At 44.7% G+C, this 22,161-nt stretch overlaps 2 protein-coding genes across 4 annotated transcripts in view; one reads left to right on the top strand and one right to left on the bottom strand.

Moving 5' to 3' along the window:
* The window catches only part of CLU (clusterin), a 57,778-nt gene that overhangs the window by 24,817 nt on the left and 10,800 nt on the right, over positions 1–22,161 (bottom strand). For all 3 annotated transcript variants that reach the window (XM_075598731.1, XM_075598730.1, XM_075598729.1), the window contains exons 2-5: positions 15,475–15,581; positions 7,710–7,858; positions 3,719–3,889; positions 757–1,183 (exon numbers count right to left, since the gene is read on the bottom strand). In XM_075598731.1, coding sequence (XP_075454846.1) covers positions 757–1,183; positions 3,719–3,889; positions 7,710–7,858; positions 15,475–15,562 — 835 coding nt within the window. In that variant the 5' untranslated portion in view covers positions 15,563–15,581. The remainder of the gene's footprint in view (positions 1–756; positions 1,184–3,718; positions 3,890–7,709; positions 7,859–15,474; positions 15,582–22,161) is intronic.
* The window catches only part of SCARA3 (scavenger receptor class A member 3), a 106,584-nt gene continuing 100,719 nt past the window's right edge, over positions 16,297–22,161 (top strand). The window contains exon 1 of the mRNA XM_075598728.1: positions 16,297–16,315. The gene's annotated coding sequence lies outside the window, so the exon portion shown is untranslated. The remainder of the gene's footprint in view (positions 16,316–22,161) is intronic.

Here is a 22,161-nt window from a genome sequence, read left to right as displayed (position 1 = left end):
GTCAAATGATGCCACGGGCTCATGTGATGTCGCCGTGACGTCACATGACCCGCGGCATCATTTAACGCCGGAGCCATGCAGGGAGGGGGGGGCGCAAGCCGGAGGGGAGAGGAGACAGGGAGGTGTATGCCGGTACGTTTGCGCACCCCTATGCTATGGTACCGTACATAAAAAGTCACTGAAAAGCTTTGTTAAAAATTGACATTAATATAGGTCAGGATTTACTGTCCCCAGAGCCAACATTGGCAGTGGTGGGTTTCCCATTAGGCCCAATAGGCCCGGGCAGCAACATTTTGGGGTGGCGAAAATGTCCGCCCCTATATACAGATGCCACGCTCTCGAGCATATCGGCCCTGATGGGAAGGCACTTACAGGTACGTGTGGCGGCCGCATCCTTGCTGCCGCCCTCCTCCTTCCGAATTGGAAGTCGCCAATGTGACATCACACGGCGTCTCGTTGCCACGGCAACGTGATGTCACACCATCAACTGATGGCATGACGTCGTGCTACCATGGCAACGCGACACCGCGTGACATCGCCAACTTCAATCATTTGATGCCGCGATTCGGAAGGAGAAGGAGGGCGGCAGCAAGGCGGCGGCTACCACACGTAAGTGCCTCGGGGCGTCGGATCTTCAAATCTGCCGGTGGACATCGGTCTGCGCGTGATAGAAAAACTGGGAATAACTGAACTAAAAAGATGCATTAAACATTTTTATATACAGTATATTACAGTTAAAAATACTATGCCCGTTACCTTCTCTAGAATCTCTTCCGTTCAACAATGGTCCTTGTGCTAACTGGTGGCTTCTCTCCATCATTTTCTGTGCAGCTTTAAAGAGTGACTCAAAATGACCGGAAAAAAATGGCTCAAATGATGGGGACCGTTCCCTGCGCGTTGCAGAGACTGAAAAGGGGAAACTGAGATGTGGTTGGATGAAAGGATCCCTCAGAGGCTCTCCAAAGCCACCACGGAAGGGATTGGGGAAGAATGGCTTCATATGTCTAAAGGCTTTCATGCTCTCCTGAAATATGTCCTCCACGCTATCCTCCACAGTGCTATAGCCGGCCTCCAAGTCTTCCAGGGTCATGTGCTGCTTCTCGTCCTCTCGTGTCAGGGTATCGATTTTCTCTCCATTTACCAAGATGGAAAACGGAGAAGATCTATTTAGGAATTCTTCAAACTGCATATTCAAGGAAAAATAATAATAATATCATTTGTTTCTGACATGGTGCTAATACTGTCATTTAAACAGCCCTGTGCATACCATTTTTGCTCCAGTGCCTGCTTCAAAAAGCTTACAACCTAATTTTGGTGACAGGTACAGTACAGGGAGACCAAAAAGAGATGGCACTGATTAAAACAATGCTATTCAACTCGAAGGACAGTGCTCCTACAGTAGTACTAAGCGACTCCATTCTGAAGAAAGGACTTAAAGCTGCAGTTCAGTCTTTTTTTTTTTTTAATTTATTTTTTTAATTCAATAGTTTTATGTGGGCAATCTCTAATTACCTAAAGAACTGTATAGCTGCAGGTCAATTCGTTCTCCATGTATTGATCGGCGAAATTTGGCGACATCTTTAGATTATGGCATATGTTTTTCATCTGCTTCTGTCAGTCAGTGGAAGTTCATGAATATTCATGAGCACTCCTGCACTGACATGTGCTAGAGGGAGGGCAGGGCTGACGAAGGGGTGTGCCAGGGCTTGTGACAGGACATGAAGGGGCAGTGCCTTAGCAAATGCTTATTAAAATAGAATACAAGAAAATTGGTCTTTCAAAGTTGATTTTTTCAAAACAGAAAATGCTAAAAGTATTTTTTCTTACTACAGAACTGATTTATTAAAAAAACACACATGCAGGATATTGACTGAACTGCAGCTTTAAGTAACAACATTTTAGGGAATAACTTAAAGCTTTCTGACTATTTGTGAAAAAGTAGAAATTCAAGGAACCAAAACAAAGTTCAGTTAAGTATCACATTTTGCCACGGTGTAGGTATACAGCTGAGGAACCACCAATAAGCACATCATTAGTCAAAACAAGTCACAAAGTAGTGATAAATAATTATTAAACAAATGTGAATTTTAAAAGTCTGTAAAAAAAATACATTTAAATGTATGATCATACAGCTTATATTGATTATATACTTCTTACGTATCTTGTTTTTGGTTTTCTTTTTTGCACACAATAAATCTCCAGGTCTGCACCGGGGGAAGGCTTGTGTTGGAAAGATAAACCCTGGTGATCTGCATACTGTAAATAGGATCTGTAAGAACATGTTCCATGCACTGATTTATGGGGAATATATTAAGTTGCCACCTGCTTCCAGATAGCTTAAATTGATACAAGCAGTGCAGAACTGTAAATTAGCCAGGGATGTTGAAAACATGAAATAATGGGCCTCATGCAGAGAGCAGCGCTATTAACAATCTCGCCATTTTCCAGCGAAAATCGCGCTAAAAACAGCCGAAAATGGCGAGGTATGAAAAAAGTGCCATTTTTTTTCTTCTATTTATAAATCTCGCCGCGCGGCTGGCGAGAACCTACATCTCGCCAGTCTGAAAAAAAATCCAAATTCAGGAAGGCGCGCTCGCCATCTAGCGGCTGTTTTTGGCGCGATTTTCGTCAATTTTCTCCGCCAACTAAAGTTGTCAGGAAGCAGGAGCTTGCCGGCTATAGAGAAGAAAAAAAAAATGCGCAATTTTTTTCTCTCCCTTTCAGCTGCGCGCATCTCCTCGTTTACAATTCTCCACATGCAGTAATGCTAAAAATAGCGGATTTCGCCCATTTCTGCATATGGAGAATAAAACTCTCCATTAAATGTATTTTTTCTAAAACTCTCCAATTATTTCTACCGCTGCTCTCTGCATAGGCCCCAATGTATCTCAGGCTTCTCTATCATTCTCATTAGGATGGCTTCAATGACAGATGCAAAGAAACACACAATATATATACATACACACACATTTTAACATTGTGTGGTATTTACTATATACAGTATATATATGTGACATTTTTTGTAAGCGTTTTTGGCACTAAATCATTATATTGAACTTTGGTTCTAAAGAAAGTATCATCAGAACTTGAAACAATATATTGCTGTGTGCATTTTTTTACATGGCATTGGGTGCCTATTTTTCTATTAAAATAATACTAGCCCAACCCAAAGTAAATCTTGGATTGAATGATCTGAAGTTCCAGACGTAGCAGGCAATATTACCCCTGCTAGCTTGGAATAACACACAAAATAACGTGTTTAATAATGCATATGTAATGGAGATCCGATGTACAGTATCTGTGGGTGACCAATTTGGTTCTAGTGACCAATCAATCAGTGTGGTATATAATAATAGCAGAGGCTGCGTTATACCACAAAAACTATGGTTTTAGCTTTTAGGAGGGCTGACTTTTCAGTTATGGGACATTATTTAAGGAATTCTTTGGCAGGGTGGAAGACCTGTATATGAGTGGAGTGCAGGAAAATGAATGTGCATTTTTCAAACCGCTCATATCCGCCGGTGCAAAGAAACGCAAAGAAACGTTTGTGGCTAATTCAAATGTCGGCAAAAGATTCGCCCACCCCTGCTTTTCTTGGGCTAGAAGTTGCTTTAAGGCTTGCAATGCTCAGGAAATCTGCACCTTAATCTCTTTGCATTGAATTGGGTGTATTGCAGGACTCTACAGCTGCCACAGGGATTCACTCCTGACCACTCACCTGGCGACCCACAAGGCCGGAACCACTCCGGCATGTTTTGGAGTAAAAGCTGACACAGGTTTGCTTCAGACAGGGTTTGCATTCCTCCCACAGCGCTAGCATGGTTTCATTGCACGCCTCCTGCTTCTCTGCCAGTAGTTGTTCTGACTCCATTGCTTGCTTAAGAGCTTCCTAAGAAAAATCACATATCGCAAAAAAATCTATTACTGTACATCTTATTTCCCAAGTACACCATCCGGTTACTGCAGTACTAGCAATCAAAGTCATTGCTGCACTTGTTAACATCCTTGGCACGTATAGCAGTGGGATTATATATTTAACACTGGTATTGTAAAAATACAGTCATTTGATAACACCGATCTCAATTGGCATAATCATCATTACCTATCTTCACCTTATTGGCATTTCTGTTTGCCTAATAAATCAAACGCCTATAAATTACAAGTATTGGTAATCACAGGCTTTTACAATTAATGATCGTTTGCTGGGGTAGCTCCACAGTTATCGCTGTAAGGTTTAACCCGTTTAATGCTCTATGGCCCAGATAGATCACACTTCGGTAACCTAAAAATGTGCAATTATCTCCAAAAAAGGTGCCTTATTTTTATCATGCATAGTTGTCTTTCAACGTTGCACTGTCAAAATTTTTTTTTATCAGATTCATTAAAAGCATCAAATTTGATTTTACAAAAGACATAATAGCGGATCTGTAGGTAAAAACAGCCATATATCAAGTTCCGATGTTGATTGGAACTGGATGGATGGCAAATTATTTATTACCAAGTACAGGCTCGCATTAACCCTGTCTTACCTTTGTATATAATGGCCAAAATACTGGTCATCATATATCGTACATATGCCTGATAAGCTAAACCAACTTGAACTAGAAGATAAAATAGTTATTAAAATACATTACAGTAAATATTAACCCCTGAGTATCCCAAGGGTCAACTAGTCATGGATTTACAGGACTAGCTGACCACAAAGGCTAGAGAGGGGGTAACGTAAGCATAAATACACTCTACCGACCACATACCCCCTTTGACCACCTTGGAGGGTAGTAAAGCAAATACTTTACTAACTGCTAAGGTAATTAAGGGGTTAACCCCTCGCGTAAACCGCCCTTCCCGAGGCAACTATCCCCATCTCGGAAATGGAATCACATAGGGGAAGAAATAGGCGGTGCACTGCTGAAAAAATAAGGCTGGATCGCTCAGAGGTCAATTAAAAACGTGTTTATTGGGCCGTAGGCAACATGATAAAAAATGAGAATCAGCAGAAAGAACTCTGACGCGTTTCTCGCAAAGAGACTCTTGATAAAGCTCACATATGCACGAAACGCGTCAGAGTTCTTTCTGCTAGTTCTCATTTTTTATCATGTTGCCTACGGCCCAATAAACACGTTTTTAATTGACCTCTGAGCGATCCAGCCTTATTTTTTCAGCAGTGCACCATCTATTTCTTCCCCCGCGGCATTCCATTTCCAGTACGCAATTGTGAGCAGGGAGCACGCTACTGCCGGACACCATCTACATGGCTGTGAGTAAAAGGACTTTTATACACTTTGCTGTGTTTGAACTTTATCCCAGGAAATTGTATTTTGTATGTTGTGAGGGGGTCAGAGTCTGTCATATTTTGGCATTCTATTGACATCCCATCTAGATACTGTGACTCAAGTACCTCTCTCCAAAATCAGGAATATCATTGACTATGGCACTTATCCTTTCCATTGTTGTTATGGGTGATCCAGCTTTATTGATTTTATGAACATTATAAAAGTATACGACTATCACCAGTACATTCTGGAGCACCGGTTTTTGAGAATCATATTCCCCTCTTTTCCAACTATCTCCACCACCCCCGCTACCAACAGCCTCCCTACCCCCATTAGACACATGCCCAAGATCCCTATTGGCCAAATGTGGCTAATAGTGGTTTTGGGCATTAAGCATGAATAATCCACTTCATTACGTTAGCAAGCAACCGCTATGGTAATGAAGGGGTTAGCCCACCCAGCTACCCCCTGGGAGCCCTAACAACCCTCCCAGGGGCAACTAATCTCACCCCGCTATTCCCAACCCCTCTACACGTATGCCCAATATCCCTATTAGCCAAATGTGTCTATAGCTATTTTCAGAAGTAGATACTCGCACTCACCTGCTGATGTTAACATCCCGCAGGTATATATTTTATATTTTAACGTATTACTGTTCGGACTATGCGCATTAGGATTGGTTTAGTCTCAACTCCCCCTATGGAAACTTCCTTCAAAGAATCCAGGACACAATCATAGAAACATACCAGGGGAAAAACACTCAAATCTATATTTACAAGAAAGTGAGGACACCAGTTCCTACCAGTGAGACTCTATTGAAGTCTACAAGATGTTAATGGTTATTTTTTTTTTTTTTGCAAAAATGTTCTAGATTTCATTGGCAATTTGTTTTGATTACATTTTCAATTAGTAGAAAAATACCAAAATGAGCCTGATTCCCACGAGCAGCAACATTATTTGTATACTGTATCTATAATAAGGAAGCAAGGTTGCATCCCTAAGTGATCCTAAGGTCTCAAAGGCAAAAACATCTCAAACATCCTTCAATCACCAATGTTTATTGCATGTTATTGAAGCAGGACCTGCAAGGGAGTATAAATGTGGGAACCTATCCAAATTCATTTTGAGAGAGTTTTTTGCAACTGAAGGTGCTTTCTAAGTAAGATATTTGCAGTAGTCCGTTCTTTGTGATTTTCCTGAGCTGCGAATATCCCAATTTTGCCAGCTTTGCACAAAGCTTTTACTCATCTCTAGCACGGAGATACAAAAGAAGCAGATTGAATCGATTTTACAAATGAATCTTCAAAAGTACTGAGTCTTGTCTTAAATATTTATTAGAATTACATCATTGTCTTCCACTTTTTTCTAATTATTTATTCTGACTTCCATTGTGCACCGTGTTTCTCCCAAATTCTACCTATACAGCCTTATTTACCACATGACTTTTCTTCCCCAATGAATCTGTAACAGGGACTTATCCCATTTTAAATAAAGATGCCTCAGAGCTCTGAGTAATCCAGCAGGGAGCTGGTTAATTGCAGCCAGTAAATTAGCCCATCTCCACCTGGCTAATCAGAGCGGTAAAAAAGCCTCCTGTGGGAAACTGCAGGGAGAGACTCCTTAGCACACAATTTGGCTGACATGAGGAGAAGATGATGTCTTGAGCACAAAGGCTGTGCTGACAACAAGACACACAAAGAACAGACATCTTCCTGGGAGCGGCTGGACTGCAACGCCTTCATCTGGATGAACTGGAGACACCGCACCAGCACAGCCAGATGAGACTTTCTATCCAGCCAGTCAAACATAGTTAGGGCATGTATTGTCTATTTAGTCTCCAAAGTGGAGTAGGTGTTTATTTTGTTTTTGTATACTGTACAGAGTTTAAAGGATAAAGGAACAGGCTCAATAAAGCCATGTTTTAATTTCCCCCAAATTGGTCTCCATTAGTGTACCTCTGCACACATCTCTTAGAGTCCTTCTGAGATTTCTTCTGACCTTACTCCTCTCTACAGGGCTCCCAAGCCCCACACATGCCACTGGGTTGGCATTGTTCAAAACAAAGGTATATCCCAATGGTGTCACTGGTTATTGACTCAATGTCAACTGTTTTTGTACTTAACAATGGGAATCTCACATTAAACTAGTAATATTTACTGTACTTAACCATCGAACGGTCAAACTAATTACTAGAGTGGCTACTAACAGGGCGACTCCCACAGTCGTATTCTGGAAAAATAGATCCAAATCGAATCTTTAAAAAGTGATGCCAATATTGCAGGGAAAACAGGGATCATTTTAGCACAACACAAAGCAAACACAATCAATTTACTTCTAAAAGATTCAAAAAACCTATTCTAAGACTTCTAAAAAAAATGACCAAAAAAAATGTCCAAAAGCTCTAGCTCCCACGGGATTAAACTGTAATAAAGTTACCTCTTTATTCTTTTTGGTTTCTTCCAAAGTGTTTAATATTTCCTGGTGGTCTTCCCCTGTTTTGTCCATCAGCAGTTTCATCTCCTTCACTCCATTTAGAGCGTTTTCAAATTGTGTAGTGATGTACTTACTCCCTTCTACAGATACTTCTGCAATGTGAAACAAGAGCCATGAGGGGAACAAAAAGATGCACAGCAGAACATACCCCACCTCAACATGTTATTTTGTTAAATAACTCGACAGGTGGCTCGTCCTTATTTATATGATAATGAAAACGTCTGTTCTGATTGTAAAGAAAGCTGGGTTGAATTCAGAAGTGCATCAAACACAGTAGATCCACTTTTTGGCCATCAATTAGATGAATGAATGGGAGTATTACAATATATAGAGAACAGTCTGGTCAGCCCTTGAGAAGTAAACAGGGTTTACATTTAATGACCCATCAATCTTAAAAGAGAATGTAGTGATGTTTAATATACTTTAGCATAGTATTCACTGAAGTTTAACTTTGTATTCCTACGCCTACATTTGCCTACAGCAGGGGTGGCCAACTCCAGTCCTCAAGGGCAACCAATAGGTCAGGTTTTAAGGATATCCCTGCTTCAGCACAGGTGCCTCAGTCATTATGACTGAGCCACTGATTGAGTCACCTGTGCTGAAGCCATTGAGGACTGGAGTTGGCCACTCCTGGCCTACAGCCCGTTCTGTCCATTTGGCAATCACTCGCTCTCTTTCCAATGCCAGTTTTGCACCTTAATCAACTTCCAAGGATACAAATCAGTGAGATTTGGGATCTCTGGGACAAAATAGGAATGGACAAGTGTCAGTTCCTATAGTGGGACTCTATTGACGTCTATACGATGTTAATGGTTATCTCTGAGACTCTGAATCAGTGAGACAAGTCCAAGAAATGACAGGTCTGACTCTGAGATTATACCCCACTGGCTACATAAGAATGTATAGACTAATGATAAAATCTAATAGTGTCAGTAGGATCAGCGGAGGAGGTCATTTGATCAGACTGTTTTCATCGCTGATGCCCAATTTAGATTATTGATTGGGTGACCTGCATCCAGCAGAGCATTAGCTGCCTTAATAATTTATTATGGAAACCAACGTACATTTTCCAACATAGATCAAGTGGCTAATAAAAACCCGGCCCGGTAAAATGATGGAATTAGGGAATCAGGTTTAACATAAGTGTAACGGCTGGACCCCCCTTGTCTGACCCACCCAATCTCATATTGGCCCGTGTGTGGTCTAACCGGTCCCCATTACAAGGTCGTGTGTGGTGGTGCACCTGCAAGTAACAGGACTCCTGAGTCTCCCGCTTGGTGTTATAGAGGATGGCAGCAGGACAGGTATCTGAGGTAGTGGTTACGAGTCCAACTTACTTCATGTGCAGCGCCTCCACCTCATCAGGATCTATGCTTCCGCAGGGAGATGGTCCTGGTGAGGAACTTCTTCTCGGTGGTGACTGCCACTGCAGAGTAATCTCACACTCACACAGTGGGGTTGTCTTTGAACATGACATCTTTATTGTAGATTGGGATGTAGCAGACTGCCCCATGCAGCCGCCGGCTCTAGCCGCACATCTCTCCGTGCTGTCCCTTTGCCAGGTACGCCCTCCCGTATTGAAGTGGGATTCCCGTTCTCCTAGGGAGATCACCACTGCGCCAGGTCCCTGGACACAGTGGGGCTTAAACAGACTTAATTGGTCACTCTGCTACCGCTAGTTACAGCACTAGGGTCACAAAAGTATTCCTCAAATCCTTTATGCCGTAGCATACATTTTACCAGCTGCTATACACGACTGCTGGCTAACACACAACTAACTGACAGTGCTGTGCCCTTTATACCTCAGGGGGCAGGCGCATCTCTGATGTCACTATCCAGGGACTCAGAGCATACAGCCACTCCCTTCCTTACATAGGGCACCACACCAGGGTGTGAGGGAAAACCTCCATAACTACTGTTGGCAGGCCTCTATTTACCAGGACTTACTGCCAACAGGGAAGATGTACGCAGTCATTATTATGCATGGCTACATACTCCCCCTGGTTAATACCCACCGTCCCGGCTGGGACCTAAATTTGGTGTACCTTGCGCCAGGAAACACTGCAAAAGAACACACAAATAACATGGCAAACATCATCACATTGACATAATAATGCAAGCCCATCTCACTCACTGACCAGCAGGGAGCGCTAAAGAAAAAGCAGACCACTCTAATTTGGCATTCAATGATAATGTCGAGGATCCGGCTTCTTCACCTCCCGCCCCGCGGCATCATGCACAGTCACGCTGTATTCCCGTGGTATCCCTCGCTCATTGCAATACACCACTTTGTGCATGTACACACTGCGTCCTATCTTCCAGACCCGCATAAGTTGAGCTACCCTCTGCTCGGCCTGAATTCCTTTAATGGCTCCCCCTTTTTCTACGATACAGTGCTGAATATCGTTTTTAAGCCATCTCTCCCTATTCTCCTCTATCTCTCTCATTAGAGGTTCCGGGACATACGGGTAATCAAGCCCATGCGACCTTCTGTATTTTGCCGCAATAGCCCGTTCAGCTCGGCAAGTCCTGGTCAAGCTACTTTTGCCAGCCGTCCCGGGCAGCACCCATGACAGGGGCTCATCGGTCTCTACCGGGTCATCCAACCCTGCGGACCCCTTTGGGAGAATAAGGCCTGCCTGGATACGATCCCACCTTACCCTTAGGGCCCTAAGATATGCCTCGTCATCAAAGTCCCCGGCAGCCCACCAGTGATCAACCACCCCTTCCCTTTCTAGGATAAATCGGGTGCGGTCGAACCAAGCGACATACCCCTCGTACAACGGGGCCCACCACCTAGTCTCCTTCCGTTCTTCGGAGCTAGGTTCTATAGACTCCTCTATTGACTCCTCATCAGGCCCACCCGAAGATACCCCGGACGTACCCTCAGATCGCCCCACTGGGCTCTTACTCTGTGACCAGTGTCCGCCCTCAATACCCAGCGCGCTATAACTCTCGCTGGCCATCGACCCATGTCGAGAAATCCTCCCTCCACCCTCCGATCCATCATCAGACGTTCCCCAGCCCAGGCTTCCAGTCCGTTCTTGGATAGGACCCCGGGAACCCCCAGACAACCCTAAGCTAGAACTGGACCCGAATGAAATAGTGACGGGGACAGGGGCTTTAGCTAGGGCCTCGGGGCTAACCTTGGGTGTGGACAGGGTTTGGGGACGGGACCGAACCGTAGGTATAGGCAGGGTTACGACCTGCTCCCCAGCAATACCTGTCTCGGCTTCGGTACAAAGTCTCTCTTTCTCACCAGCAGCTGGGTTTCTTGCTCTCCGGCTCGAACGCCCATTCCGTCTGGCAGGAGGTGAACGACTTCCGCTGCTCGACCGTAGAGGCGCGATCATCTCCCACTCGATGCCGCTCTGGTCATCCGGAATCTCCTCCGCGCACGCACGTGCTTCGACGCCATCTTGGGTTGGATCCCCAATCGGGATCTCTTCCTCCACGAGGACATCTGGCAACGCCCGTCTGCTGCGCGATCCAGTCTGGCTCTGGACTCGCTCTTCCTTCTCCTCCACCCCCTGGATCTGCGACAGGCACTGTGTCATCTTAGTACCTCGCAGGGTCGGGGTGTATCGACCTCCCTCCAATCCACTAGTCACCACGGCAGTGGGACTCCGGCGATCGGGTGGTCGCGGTACTGGAGACACTCTACTCCGCGTCTCTACACCACGGGGAATGGCATCTCTCCATGGCGTACCAATAGTATGACAGTCTCTTTCTCTGACCATCGCACTCGACAGCCCAGCACACTCCTCGTCCGAGGATCCCAACCCGCAGTTCGGTCTGGGTATCCTAGTAGGAGACCGGCAATGGACTCCTCGGTGATCACCTCTCCGATGGTTGGGTTTCTCAGTCAGGAGCACCGAACCTGACTCTGACTCCGCGGGACCTGCACTCTCGTTCCATAGTGCTCCCGGCTGTTCGTCGATCGGCATCGGGACATTTCCTGCTACTCCCACAGCTTGTACCGGTACAAAAGTGGTCATGGGCCACATGTACTGCAGTCCACAGTGGGGGCATCGGGCCTCGCTGCCCACGGCTCCGCCCGGCAGTCTGCACTGCAGGCAAAGACACACCACAGTCTCCACACCCTTCACACGGATGACCAGGAAGCCTGCTGGAGCTGAGTAGGGTTGTGTAGAAATCAACGGACTCTGGTCCACTTTATCAGCAACTTCAGCCATATTCACCAGCGGAGGCACTCGTTTCAGAGGTCTGTACTGGTCAATGGCTCTTCGCAACTGAAGGGCAGGGGCGGGTTTGGCAACCCCTCCTCCTTCTTTCTCCATCGATATCCGGTGGAACTGCAAACCACTCCCCCTGGTTGAAACTAGGGGGATGTCTCGTAGACTTGTAGGCTGACCCAGCACAGGTGCAGAGTGAGTCATAGTCCATGAGGGCGCGGCTCCAGCTTTCGCGCCAAACTCCCCATCGGGGTGGAGTTTTCTCGTTGGCGCCAATCCTGACCAACAATTAGCAACATGCAAAGTTGCAAGACTTTCTGCAGCATGCCCACGCGGTGTCCCGGGAACGCGGGAACCGCCATTTTGGTAAGTATTGTCTTTTTTTCCATTGAAGGCAGTGTCTGGCTGTTTGTTAATTGGGGTATAACAAAGTCCATTTCGTTCCTCCCATCGGATAACACTGTCATGCTCATTATTCTCAGGGGTATCATCCCGAGAACAAAAACATGATAAACACGGCTCAGCCACGGCTTTCACGCCATTCCACAACAAACTCACAAAAGTCTCTTCTGTAGCTTGTTCTTCGTCCACGCACAGTTCATATGCGTGTTCTTCCTCTGACCGCAATCCTGGACCTGCTGCTCTATGCAGATCCTCCATTCCTACGGTGCTCTCTCCCCGCCATCCTGGACCTTCTACCCTGTGCAGATCCTCCATTCTGACGGTTCGCTCACCCTGCCATCCTGGACCTTCTGCTCTGTGCAGATCCTCCATTCCGACAGGTCTCTCTTGATCGTTGAACACTGATTTCCTGTACGTGGAGCTCCGCTCGGCGGGGCAGCTACCACATCCGTACAATAAACATGCCTTGTGCACCACCTTGTGTACCTAACGTAGATCTGACTCGTGTTGCACTACCTCAGGCTAGGCTCACTCTTTCTGTGTCTACTGTAACACGTTCCTCCAGTCTGGGCTCCTTGGTAAGTGGTCTGGAATGGAGACTAGAGTACTCTGGCTCTTCCATGCAGTACTTTGGGCGTCAACCTACTGTTGGCTAGCCTAGTGCGGACCCTTCCAGAATTCCTGCCCTAAGTTACCAGTTTACCCCTTCAGGCGTCCCCCGCTAGTGCTACCTCAAGGCGACTAGGACAGCAATAGCCCCCGGCTCCAGACTCACTAACCCCTTACGGATCCCAAGGCGTCTTTGCGGCATGCAGCTCCAGCATCTCCCTGACTACCCCTGGCTCCGTCCCACGCAGCACAAAGTGGCAGCAGACACTCTCCCTGTTTCCTAGCGTGTGCCTAGCAAAAGCCTGCCCTGTTAACAGGTATCTCAGCAGCGCCTCCAAATGTAACGGCTGGACCCCCCTTGTCTGACCCACCCAATCTCATATTGGCCCGTGTGTGGTCTAACCGGTCCCCATTACAAGGTCGTGTGTGGTGGTGCACCTGCAAGTAACAGGACTCCTGAGTCTCCCGCTTGGTGTTATAGAGGATGGCAGCAGGACAGGTATCTGAGGTAGTGGTTACGAGTCCAACTTACTTCATGTGCAGCGCCTCCACCTCATCAGGATCTATGCTTCCGCAGGGAGATGGTCCTGGTGAGGAACTTCTTCTCGGTGGTGACTGCCACTGCAGAGTAATCTCACACTCACACAGTGGGGTTGTCTTTGAACATGACATCTTTATTGTAGATTGGGATGTAGCAGACTGCCCCATGCAGCCGCCGGCTCTAGCCGCACATCTCTCCGTGCTGTCCCTTTGCCAGGTGCGCCCTCCCGTATTGAAGTGGGATTCCCGTTCTCCTAGGGAGATCACCACTGCGCCAGGTCCCTGGACACAGTGTGGCTTAGACAGACTTAATTGGTCACTCTGCTACCGCTAGTTACAGCACTAGGGTCACAAAAGTATTCCTCCAATCCTTTATGCCGTAGCATACATTTTACCAGCTGCTTCACACAACTGCTGGCTAACACCACACTAACTGACAGTGCTGTGCCCTTTATACCTCAGGGGGCAGGCGCATCTCTGATGTCACTATCCAGGGACTCAGAGCATACAGCCACTCCCTTCCTTACACAGGGCACCACACCAGGGTGTGAGGGAAAACCTCCATAACTACTGTTGGCAGGCCTCTATTTACCAGGACTTACTGCCAACAGGGAAGATGTACGCAGTCATTATTATGCATGGCTACATAAGGATATACAGTATGTGTGTGTTTACACATTATATAAGTCCTTGCGCACCACCAGAGGTTATATTTATACCAAACTACTGGTTTCTCTTTTATTTTCAAGATCTGAATCAGTGATTTCATTGTGGCAATATTTGTTCGTCTGATTATATATATATATATATCTAAAGATATATATATAGATATATATAGACCATACAATACCGGTTGCAACACGACATCAAGGGAGGACAGCACGCAGGTAAGTAAATCATAAATTTTCTATATTTGATAGAAGACACAAAAACCATATATATATATATATTTCTGCTTTGCTGTTGCAGTGCTCTGTAAAACGCTGCTGTATTTTAACACTTCTTGGCCTTGTCAAAGCAAAGTAATTCAAAAAGCCTTCCTTACAGGCTAGCAGAAAATCTAAATCAGTGAGGGTTGGGTTCATTTCTTTGTCATTCCCCCATTAGAGTTTGGGAAGAAATACTGTAAGACAAGGCACCAAGAGAATATTGTATCTGCTTGATCAAAATGATAAGATATTTCTGTCCATGATAGTAACAGTTGTTTGTAAGGAACAGATACATTTCCAGTGGTCACAGTGGCTTAATAAAGTAGCCGTACTCTGATTTAAAACAAATGCTAAACTTGGTCAATATTGATGGAAAGATCCGTGGACCTTCTTATAGAAAGGTATATACAATATCCGTGGACCTTCTTATAGAAAGGTACATACAATATCTCTGGACTTTCTTATAGAAAGGTATGTACAATATCCGTGGACCTTCTTATAGAAAGGTACATACAATATCTGTGGACCTTCTTATAGAAAGGTACATACAATATCTGTGGACCTTCTTATAGAAAGGTACATACAATATCTGTGGACCTTCTTATAGAAAGGTACATACAATATCTGTGGACTTTCTATAGAAAGGTACATACAATATCTGTGGACCTTCTTATAGAAAGGTATATACAATATCCGTGAAGCTTCTTATAGAAAGGTACATACAATATCTGTGGACTTTGTTATAGAAAGGTATATACAATATCCGTGAACCTTCTTATAGAAAGGTATATACAATATCCGTGGACCTTCTTATAGAAAGGTACATACAATATCTGTGGACCTTCTTATAGAAAGGTACATACAATATCTGTGGTTCTAGAACACAAAGGGAGAGATACATCCAATGTATTTCAACATTAGACAAATCGAAGTGTGTAAATCAATATTAGTGGTACTGTACACGTTTACACCTTGAACACTGATTAGTGCCCTTTCCTCCTTAATAGCGACCGGGGTTTCTTTGTGACTTACGTTTCAGACTCTCTGGAGAAACCAGGGCCTCGCTGAGGCCTAGGAGAAGTCCCACAAAGAGATGGGGAAGAGCAGGCATCATGTTCATCGCACGTAGGACTTCAGCTCTAGAACAAAAATCATACACATTTAAAAAATGGGATACTGTCCTCTGAACAGATAACTGTCAAAGCAATATACATGGGCTATACGTATGGAAATTAAGGCTGATGTATTTAATATGTACAGTACTGTACTTATACTCTGTGCTGCTGTCCTGTAGTACTGGTTTTGGGGGGGGGGGGGTAGGGGGTTGCAATGAATATTTTTACCTTTAGGAACAAAAAAGTAATTTTAACAACAACACACAGGTAAAACTGAAGCCTGAGAAAGAACACACAAATTCCGTATATGAAAGTAAAGTATATTGGTTTAGTCAACATTTATATAGCCACACTTGCTGGACTCGCATCGTTGTGCCAATTTTTAAGCCTACGACATCTAACCGTGTATTTTTAGCTGAGTGCAGATTCCGCACTAAAGTAAAGTTGTGTTCATTATGTTCCAGCCCTGCGCATTAAAACAGTCGCCACCGTTTCCGTTGCAGGAACAGAATGTTTCCTTCTTTTATGAAGCAAACAAGGTTTTGTAGCCATGGAATTTATATGCATTGGCAAACAGATATTCTCGGTGTTTCAATACTGAAGTCGGACAATGTTCTCTGTGTTCTGTACGGGAGATCAGTGGTCTCTGCTAACGCTTTGCATAAGCGATAGCAATCCCAGGGTTGTTAGCTGAGGGGGTGGGGGTGTTATCCAGATATAGCCAACAGTCTGCAGGTGGGATGAAGTGGAATACCAAGGTAAGTTCCTGTAAGTGTTTGTGATCTCTACTTAACTGGTGGCCCAACTGGGAGACACTGTACACTGTAGGAAGCGTTGCAGGATTCCTACAGATCTATTAATTGTTCTGTCAGTTCACTCAGAACTGAGATAAAGTTTAAAAAGAAGCTCTGTCATATAACAGCTTCCTTATTATTTATTTTTGAATACTCATAATTTATTGGTTTTGCAACAGATTCTGAAATCATACAACAATGAGATCACACAAAGGAAAAAGAAGGGAGCATGGGGAGGTACAGAAAAGAAAAAATGAGAACGGGGGGCTGGGGGGACCCAGAATTTCCCACCTCAGATCAGTGGTACAGTTGTATATTAGTACATTGGTTTGAAATAACAAAGATACATACAGTGGGTGCATATTTACAGTTCAAGTGAATACAGGTGAGCTGGAATCTGGCACACATAACTCCAGGGGCTTGTAAAACACGTAACTCCAGGGGGTTGTAAAACACGTAACTCCAAGGGGTTGTTAGGGCCCTAGGCTGCTGACGGGTTTTGATTCTAGGTACCGTTGGCTTAGTCAGTGGCCGTCAGCTGCCCTTTGTCGGAGAGAGGTGGCACAACCGGCCACTGTTGCTCCATAGGGATTTAAAGCGGAACCAAGGATTCTTCCAGTGTTTGGGCAGCTGAGCCTCAGATACTGTGATTATATTAGCCATGGCTGCCACATCCTCTGGAACTTGGAGATGAAGTCTCTCCAAAAACTTGTCATTGTCTCCATTTGGAGAATGGATCAGATTTTGTTTTTAATGTATCCAATAGTGGGGAGGTTTGGTTTCTTCATGTGTAGGGCTATGGCGTATCTAGTCACCACTATGTTTGATATTCATTTATTTATGTGTTGATCAAGGTCCTGGAAGGGCATGTTCAATAAGCACGACCAAGGGTCTAATCTCCATATGAAATCTAGTAAATTTTGAACCTGTCTGTATACTTTGGTCCAGAGTACGGCTACCCCAGTGCACGACCACCACAAGTGTAGGAAGTCGGCCCGCTGCCCCTAGGGCAAATGGGGGAGGTCCCGGGGAATATCCTCCAGGGCCATACTGTAGTTAAGTACCATGGGTATAGGACCAATGAGGATGATCGCAGTCTCTACGATTCCAGGCAGTGTGGTATTTACCTGCTGAGTAGCAAGCATGGTTTTTCCCCAGGGGCCACGGCACTGTCGTCAGAGGGTCACTGCACACCAGAGTTCAGCAGCACCCTGGTTGAGAAACACTGCTCGAGGCCAGGGATGTGCAAACTTTTTAGTCTACACCCCTCCCCCTTACCTTGTCACCAGAGTTTCTGACATTATGACGTCATGTGAGGTCGCGTTGACTTCATGTGCACCCGCGGCATCAAATGAGGTCGCCCGAAGCCGCCAGAGATCAGTTAAGGGAACTTACAGAGGCCTTGCGCGATCTCCCAGCATTTAATATAATTGCTTTGGGGGAGAGCGTGGGGCCTCTTTAAGCACCGCACCACCCCCAGAAAATCTCGCACCACCCTGGGGGTCACACCCACTTGATCTAGACTTTAGATATGTATATTCTGGGTATGGACACAACACATAATAGCATTAGGTGCTTCGTCTTCTTCTCTTCACCAGCCATGTGATAATGCTTTAACTTTCATTCTCTTATTCCAAAGCGTATGTTCTGAGATAACAGAGGGAGTACGTGAGCAATCCATTAAGCCGTGATTAGAGATCGGCACGTTTTTTTCTTCAAATTTGAATCCAACGCAGATTAGATAAATCTCAAAAATCACTGACAATCCGAGTGACAGATTTTTAACGGGAGAACACTTCCAATTTAGTAGTATCTCTAGTTGTATATATGTAAAACTCTCTCCCAATAAATTAGAGAGGCATGCCTGTGCTGAAAAAGGTGCACACATGAGGTACCCTGGGACATATGCTAATGGCCTTGCAAAGTATATTTAAATGAGCCACGTCCCACACGGCTTTTCATACAAACTATATAGAGTTCATAAGCCTAAGGCACCTAACGATTGGAATAATGGTGATGTGATCTTCAGTGCAAAAATGCCGAGCACAGCAGCAGGGGAGGAAAAATGGAGTACAGCACTTCCAAAGTGAATAAAAAGCAATTTATTTATTTATTGAAGTATTTTCTATTTTAAAATAAAGTATTTCAATTCAGTACGTGCCTGTTCGCAGTGTGCCTATTGAATGGCTCAATTACTGTACTTAACAGTACAATGATTTTACACCCAATTTTTGTCATGTACATTTTTTTTAATTTGCCTGTTATAGGGTTAACTGTTATATCATGCAACTTTTCTTAAGGGAAATGAAAATTCATTCACACCTTTGTGCATATCTGTCTTGTAGCGCCAAAATCAGTGCCCATACTGTCTCTGTAGTATCTCCCTCCCCCTGGCTTTCACTTTCATTTCCTGGTTGACAGTTTAATGTTCCTTATGGAGCATATCTGAGATAGGCTAATAGCTAGATTATCTACACATGTGAGCAGTGAGCAGCTCAAAAGTATGATGTGACAATGATCCTATCTAGCAGCTGGTTTAGCTCACACTGCTAGAGCTGCTGCCTAGAGCAGTTGTGGGTTGGTTGTATTGTATTGTATGTCTTTATTTATATAGCGCCATTAATGTACATAGTGCTTCACAGTAGTAATACACATGGTAATCAAATAAATAACAGATAATATAAATAACAGATCATGGGAATAAGTGCTTCAGACATAAAAGTAACATTAAGGAAGAGGAGTCCCTGCCCCGAGGAGCTTACAGTCTAATTAGTAAGTAGGGAGAACGTACAGAGACAGTAGGAGGGAGTTCTGGTAAATGCGTCTGCAGGGGGCTAAGCTTCATATCATGTGTCAAGTATTATACACAGTGCTATTCATATGCTTGTTTAAGCAAGTGGGTCTTAAGGTGGGTCTTAAAGGTGGATAGAGAGGGTGCTAGTCGGGTACTGAGGGGAAGGGCATTCCAGAGGTGCGGGGCAGTCAGTGAAAAAGGTTTAAGGCGGGAGAGGGCTTTAGATACAAAGGGGGAAGAAAGAAGACATCCTTGAGAAGAACGCAAGAGTCGTGATGGTGCATAGGGAGAAATTAGGGCTGAGATGTAAGGAGGGGCAGAAGAGTGTAAATCTTTAGAAGTGAGGAGGAGAATCAAGTGTGAGATGCGGGATTTGATCGGAAGCCAGGAGAGGGATTTCAGGAGGGGAGACGCTGAGACAGATTTAGGAAAGAGTGATTCTGGCAGCAGCGTTTAGGATAGATTGTAGGGGAGACAGGAGAGAGGCAGGAAGGCCGGACAGCAGGAGGTTACAGTAATCAAGACAGGAGAGAATGAGGGTCTGTGTCAGAGTTTTAGCAGTCGTGCAACAGAGGAACGGGCGTGGTTGTGTGTTCTAGTCCTGTTGAGTTTGACACCAGTGCACCATTCCAGACATTAGGTGCCTTAGACGTACAGTATCAACTCTATATACTGTAGTTGGTATTGAAATCCTTTTAGGAAGTCTGGGATGGGACAAAAGCATTAGCATATCTACCAGGGTACCTCTTCATAAGTTATTTGGAGGAAGGTTTGAGGGGATACATATACAACTGGAGATACTACTAAATTGGAAGTCCCCTCCCATGGATTTGTAATCCATTGTTCAGATTCTTACAAATCCAACCAGATTGTATCCAATGGCAAATCCTGTAGGGTATCTGGGTGTTTGTGTACCTAATCCACAGACAGATCTTGGTGTGGGGATCAGATTTGCTCTTAAAATAATCAGAAGGGGATTTGGACCTGCTGACAAGTCCACATGGGACCTAAAACATAACATTCTTCACTGCTCTTTAATATACGGAAGAGACCTCACTAGGAAATGTGAGTACAGCTCTGCATGATATCTCATTTGGTAAACTCTGTTTTATTGTTTTTTTTTCATGATTGCTAACCCAACACCCCCCTCCCCCACCCTCTCCCCCCATACCTCATGGCATTGCAAAATAACTACATCGTGTACTAAATAAATAAGTCCACATAAAAACGGAAAACACCCAAAAAAAAATGCTCAACCAAGAACGAGAGCCAGGAGCTGAAGGTTATGCAATGTTTTCCCAGGGGCCGTTATGCAACAGCCTCACTGCAGTAAGAACATCTGGAAAACGCCTGTCATGCTTAATGATCAGTACCTGGTGCACTCTGGAGTTTGTTGTTCATAACATCTGTGACTAGAGGCGCCAGCCATGAAGGGCACAGCAATGTACAGTATTGCAGTCTCCTCTTTCCACAAAGGAGTTAAACATAAAATATCACAGTTAAACACGAATATCTCTCTCACTCGTCAGATTAATCCGTGTGAATCCGGCCACGAATTGTGGAATACACAGATTGGTTTTCTTAACAATCCTTCCGGATTCTATTCTTCCACGGCAGATTTGGATTGATCCGCACAGGTTTTTTTAGCGCCCAATCCAAAGGCGGATTTTGGTGGGGGGGACGGATTTGGTCCCAAAAAATCGGGGAAATTCCGGGAAACTAATTTGGACTGGTTCGCCCATCTCGAATGAGTGTATGATATGAGGTTTTGCAAAATCTGTCCTGTTTTCTGAGTCCGGACCGGGATTTTGCTCTAGCTTGCCCTCTGTACCAGGATCCTCCATATTTGCTCCTGACAACTTCTTTTAAAAGGACAGCCCTGTACTGTAAGCAGGAAGTTGCAGAGCAAAGTTTCAGTTCATGCTGAGTATATAGAACGCACTCACCTTTTGTATTCCTCGTTACCAGACCCGGCTACGTACCTCGACCACCCGTCTTCCGCCTGCCTCGACCTCTGCATTCTCACCGACTACGCAACTCTGCTCCCTGCCCTGACCTTCGTCTTACGACTCACCACTCTATCAGGACTCTGTCCCTCGGCTCAGGTCGGTTCTTTCATATTCCTACCTCTGCCCTGCAGGGCCGTTTCCTGCTTGAGACGAGCATCGTTACATATGATTTGTCAGAGATTTATAAATCAGGCTTTAGAGGGCGGTGTAGCTCTGTAGGGTAGATAGCAGCATACTGTATAAATATATAGTCTTTCAGTTGTGCATAAATTGTCAGAGCATTTTTAAGAGTTAAGTTCTCACAGTTGCAGACTTACTGTTAGAACGCTGAATCCAGTTCTTCTTTTCTTGTTCATCTCCAATTCAACTCCAGCTTAACTTCAAAGACACTTAAAATGTGGCATAGCAAATATAGACTGACTTAAAAAGTCTTACAAAATCACATGGCAATACAAGGAAGGGAGGGGTTGTGACTAGTTAGTACAGAAGGACTCTGACAGGGCCTTCACCCCTGTCAAAAAGGGCTCCAAATAAAAAGCCTCCTGTGTAAACTGCAGGGGATCTCTCTAGCACTAAGAAGTGTGTGCTACCAGAGAGATCCCAAGGAATCAGACCCTATATTCTAAGACATAGCGGTCCCTGGAACCTGCCAGAGGGTGCTCCCCATGGATACCAAGGCAGACCCGGAGACTGATATAAGGAGCCCCTGCTTACTGGTACCTCTTTGGATTTTGGGGTCAGAGGTTGGCAAGAGGTGTAGCCTCCCAGCCCTGCAGATATAGATTGGGAAGTGTGAGTCAGCCCTTACAAAGGAATAGGCCTGTTTGTTTTATTTATTTGTCTGCTGCCTTAAAGCTGTGTGGTTTTTGGAATACATGAGCTAAATAAAAGCCAATGTTTATTTCCCCCAAATCTATGTCTCCCTAATTATACCTCTGCACTCGTCTCCTACAGGGACATACAGATGTAGAAAGACTTACTGTACTGTCATTATGGCTGTGGAGACA

This window comes from Ascaphus truei, chromosome 4, assembly GCF_040206685.1.
Source record: "Ascaphus truei isolate aAscTru1 chromosome 4, aAscTru1.hap1, whole genome shotgun sequence".
In the NCBI taxonomy this organism is placed as follows: Eukaryota; Metazoa; Chordata; class Amphibia; order Anura; family Ascaphidae; genus Ascaphus; species Ascaphus truei.
This window is presented reverse-complemented; position numbering and strand designations above follow the sequence as displayed.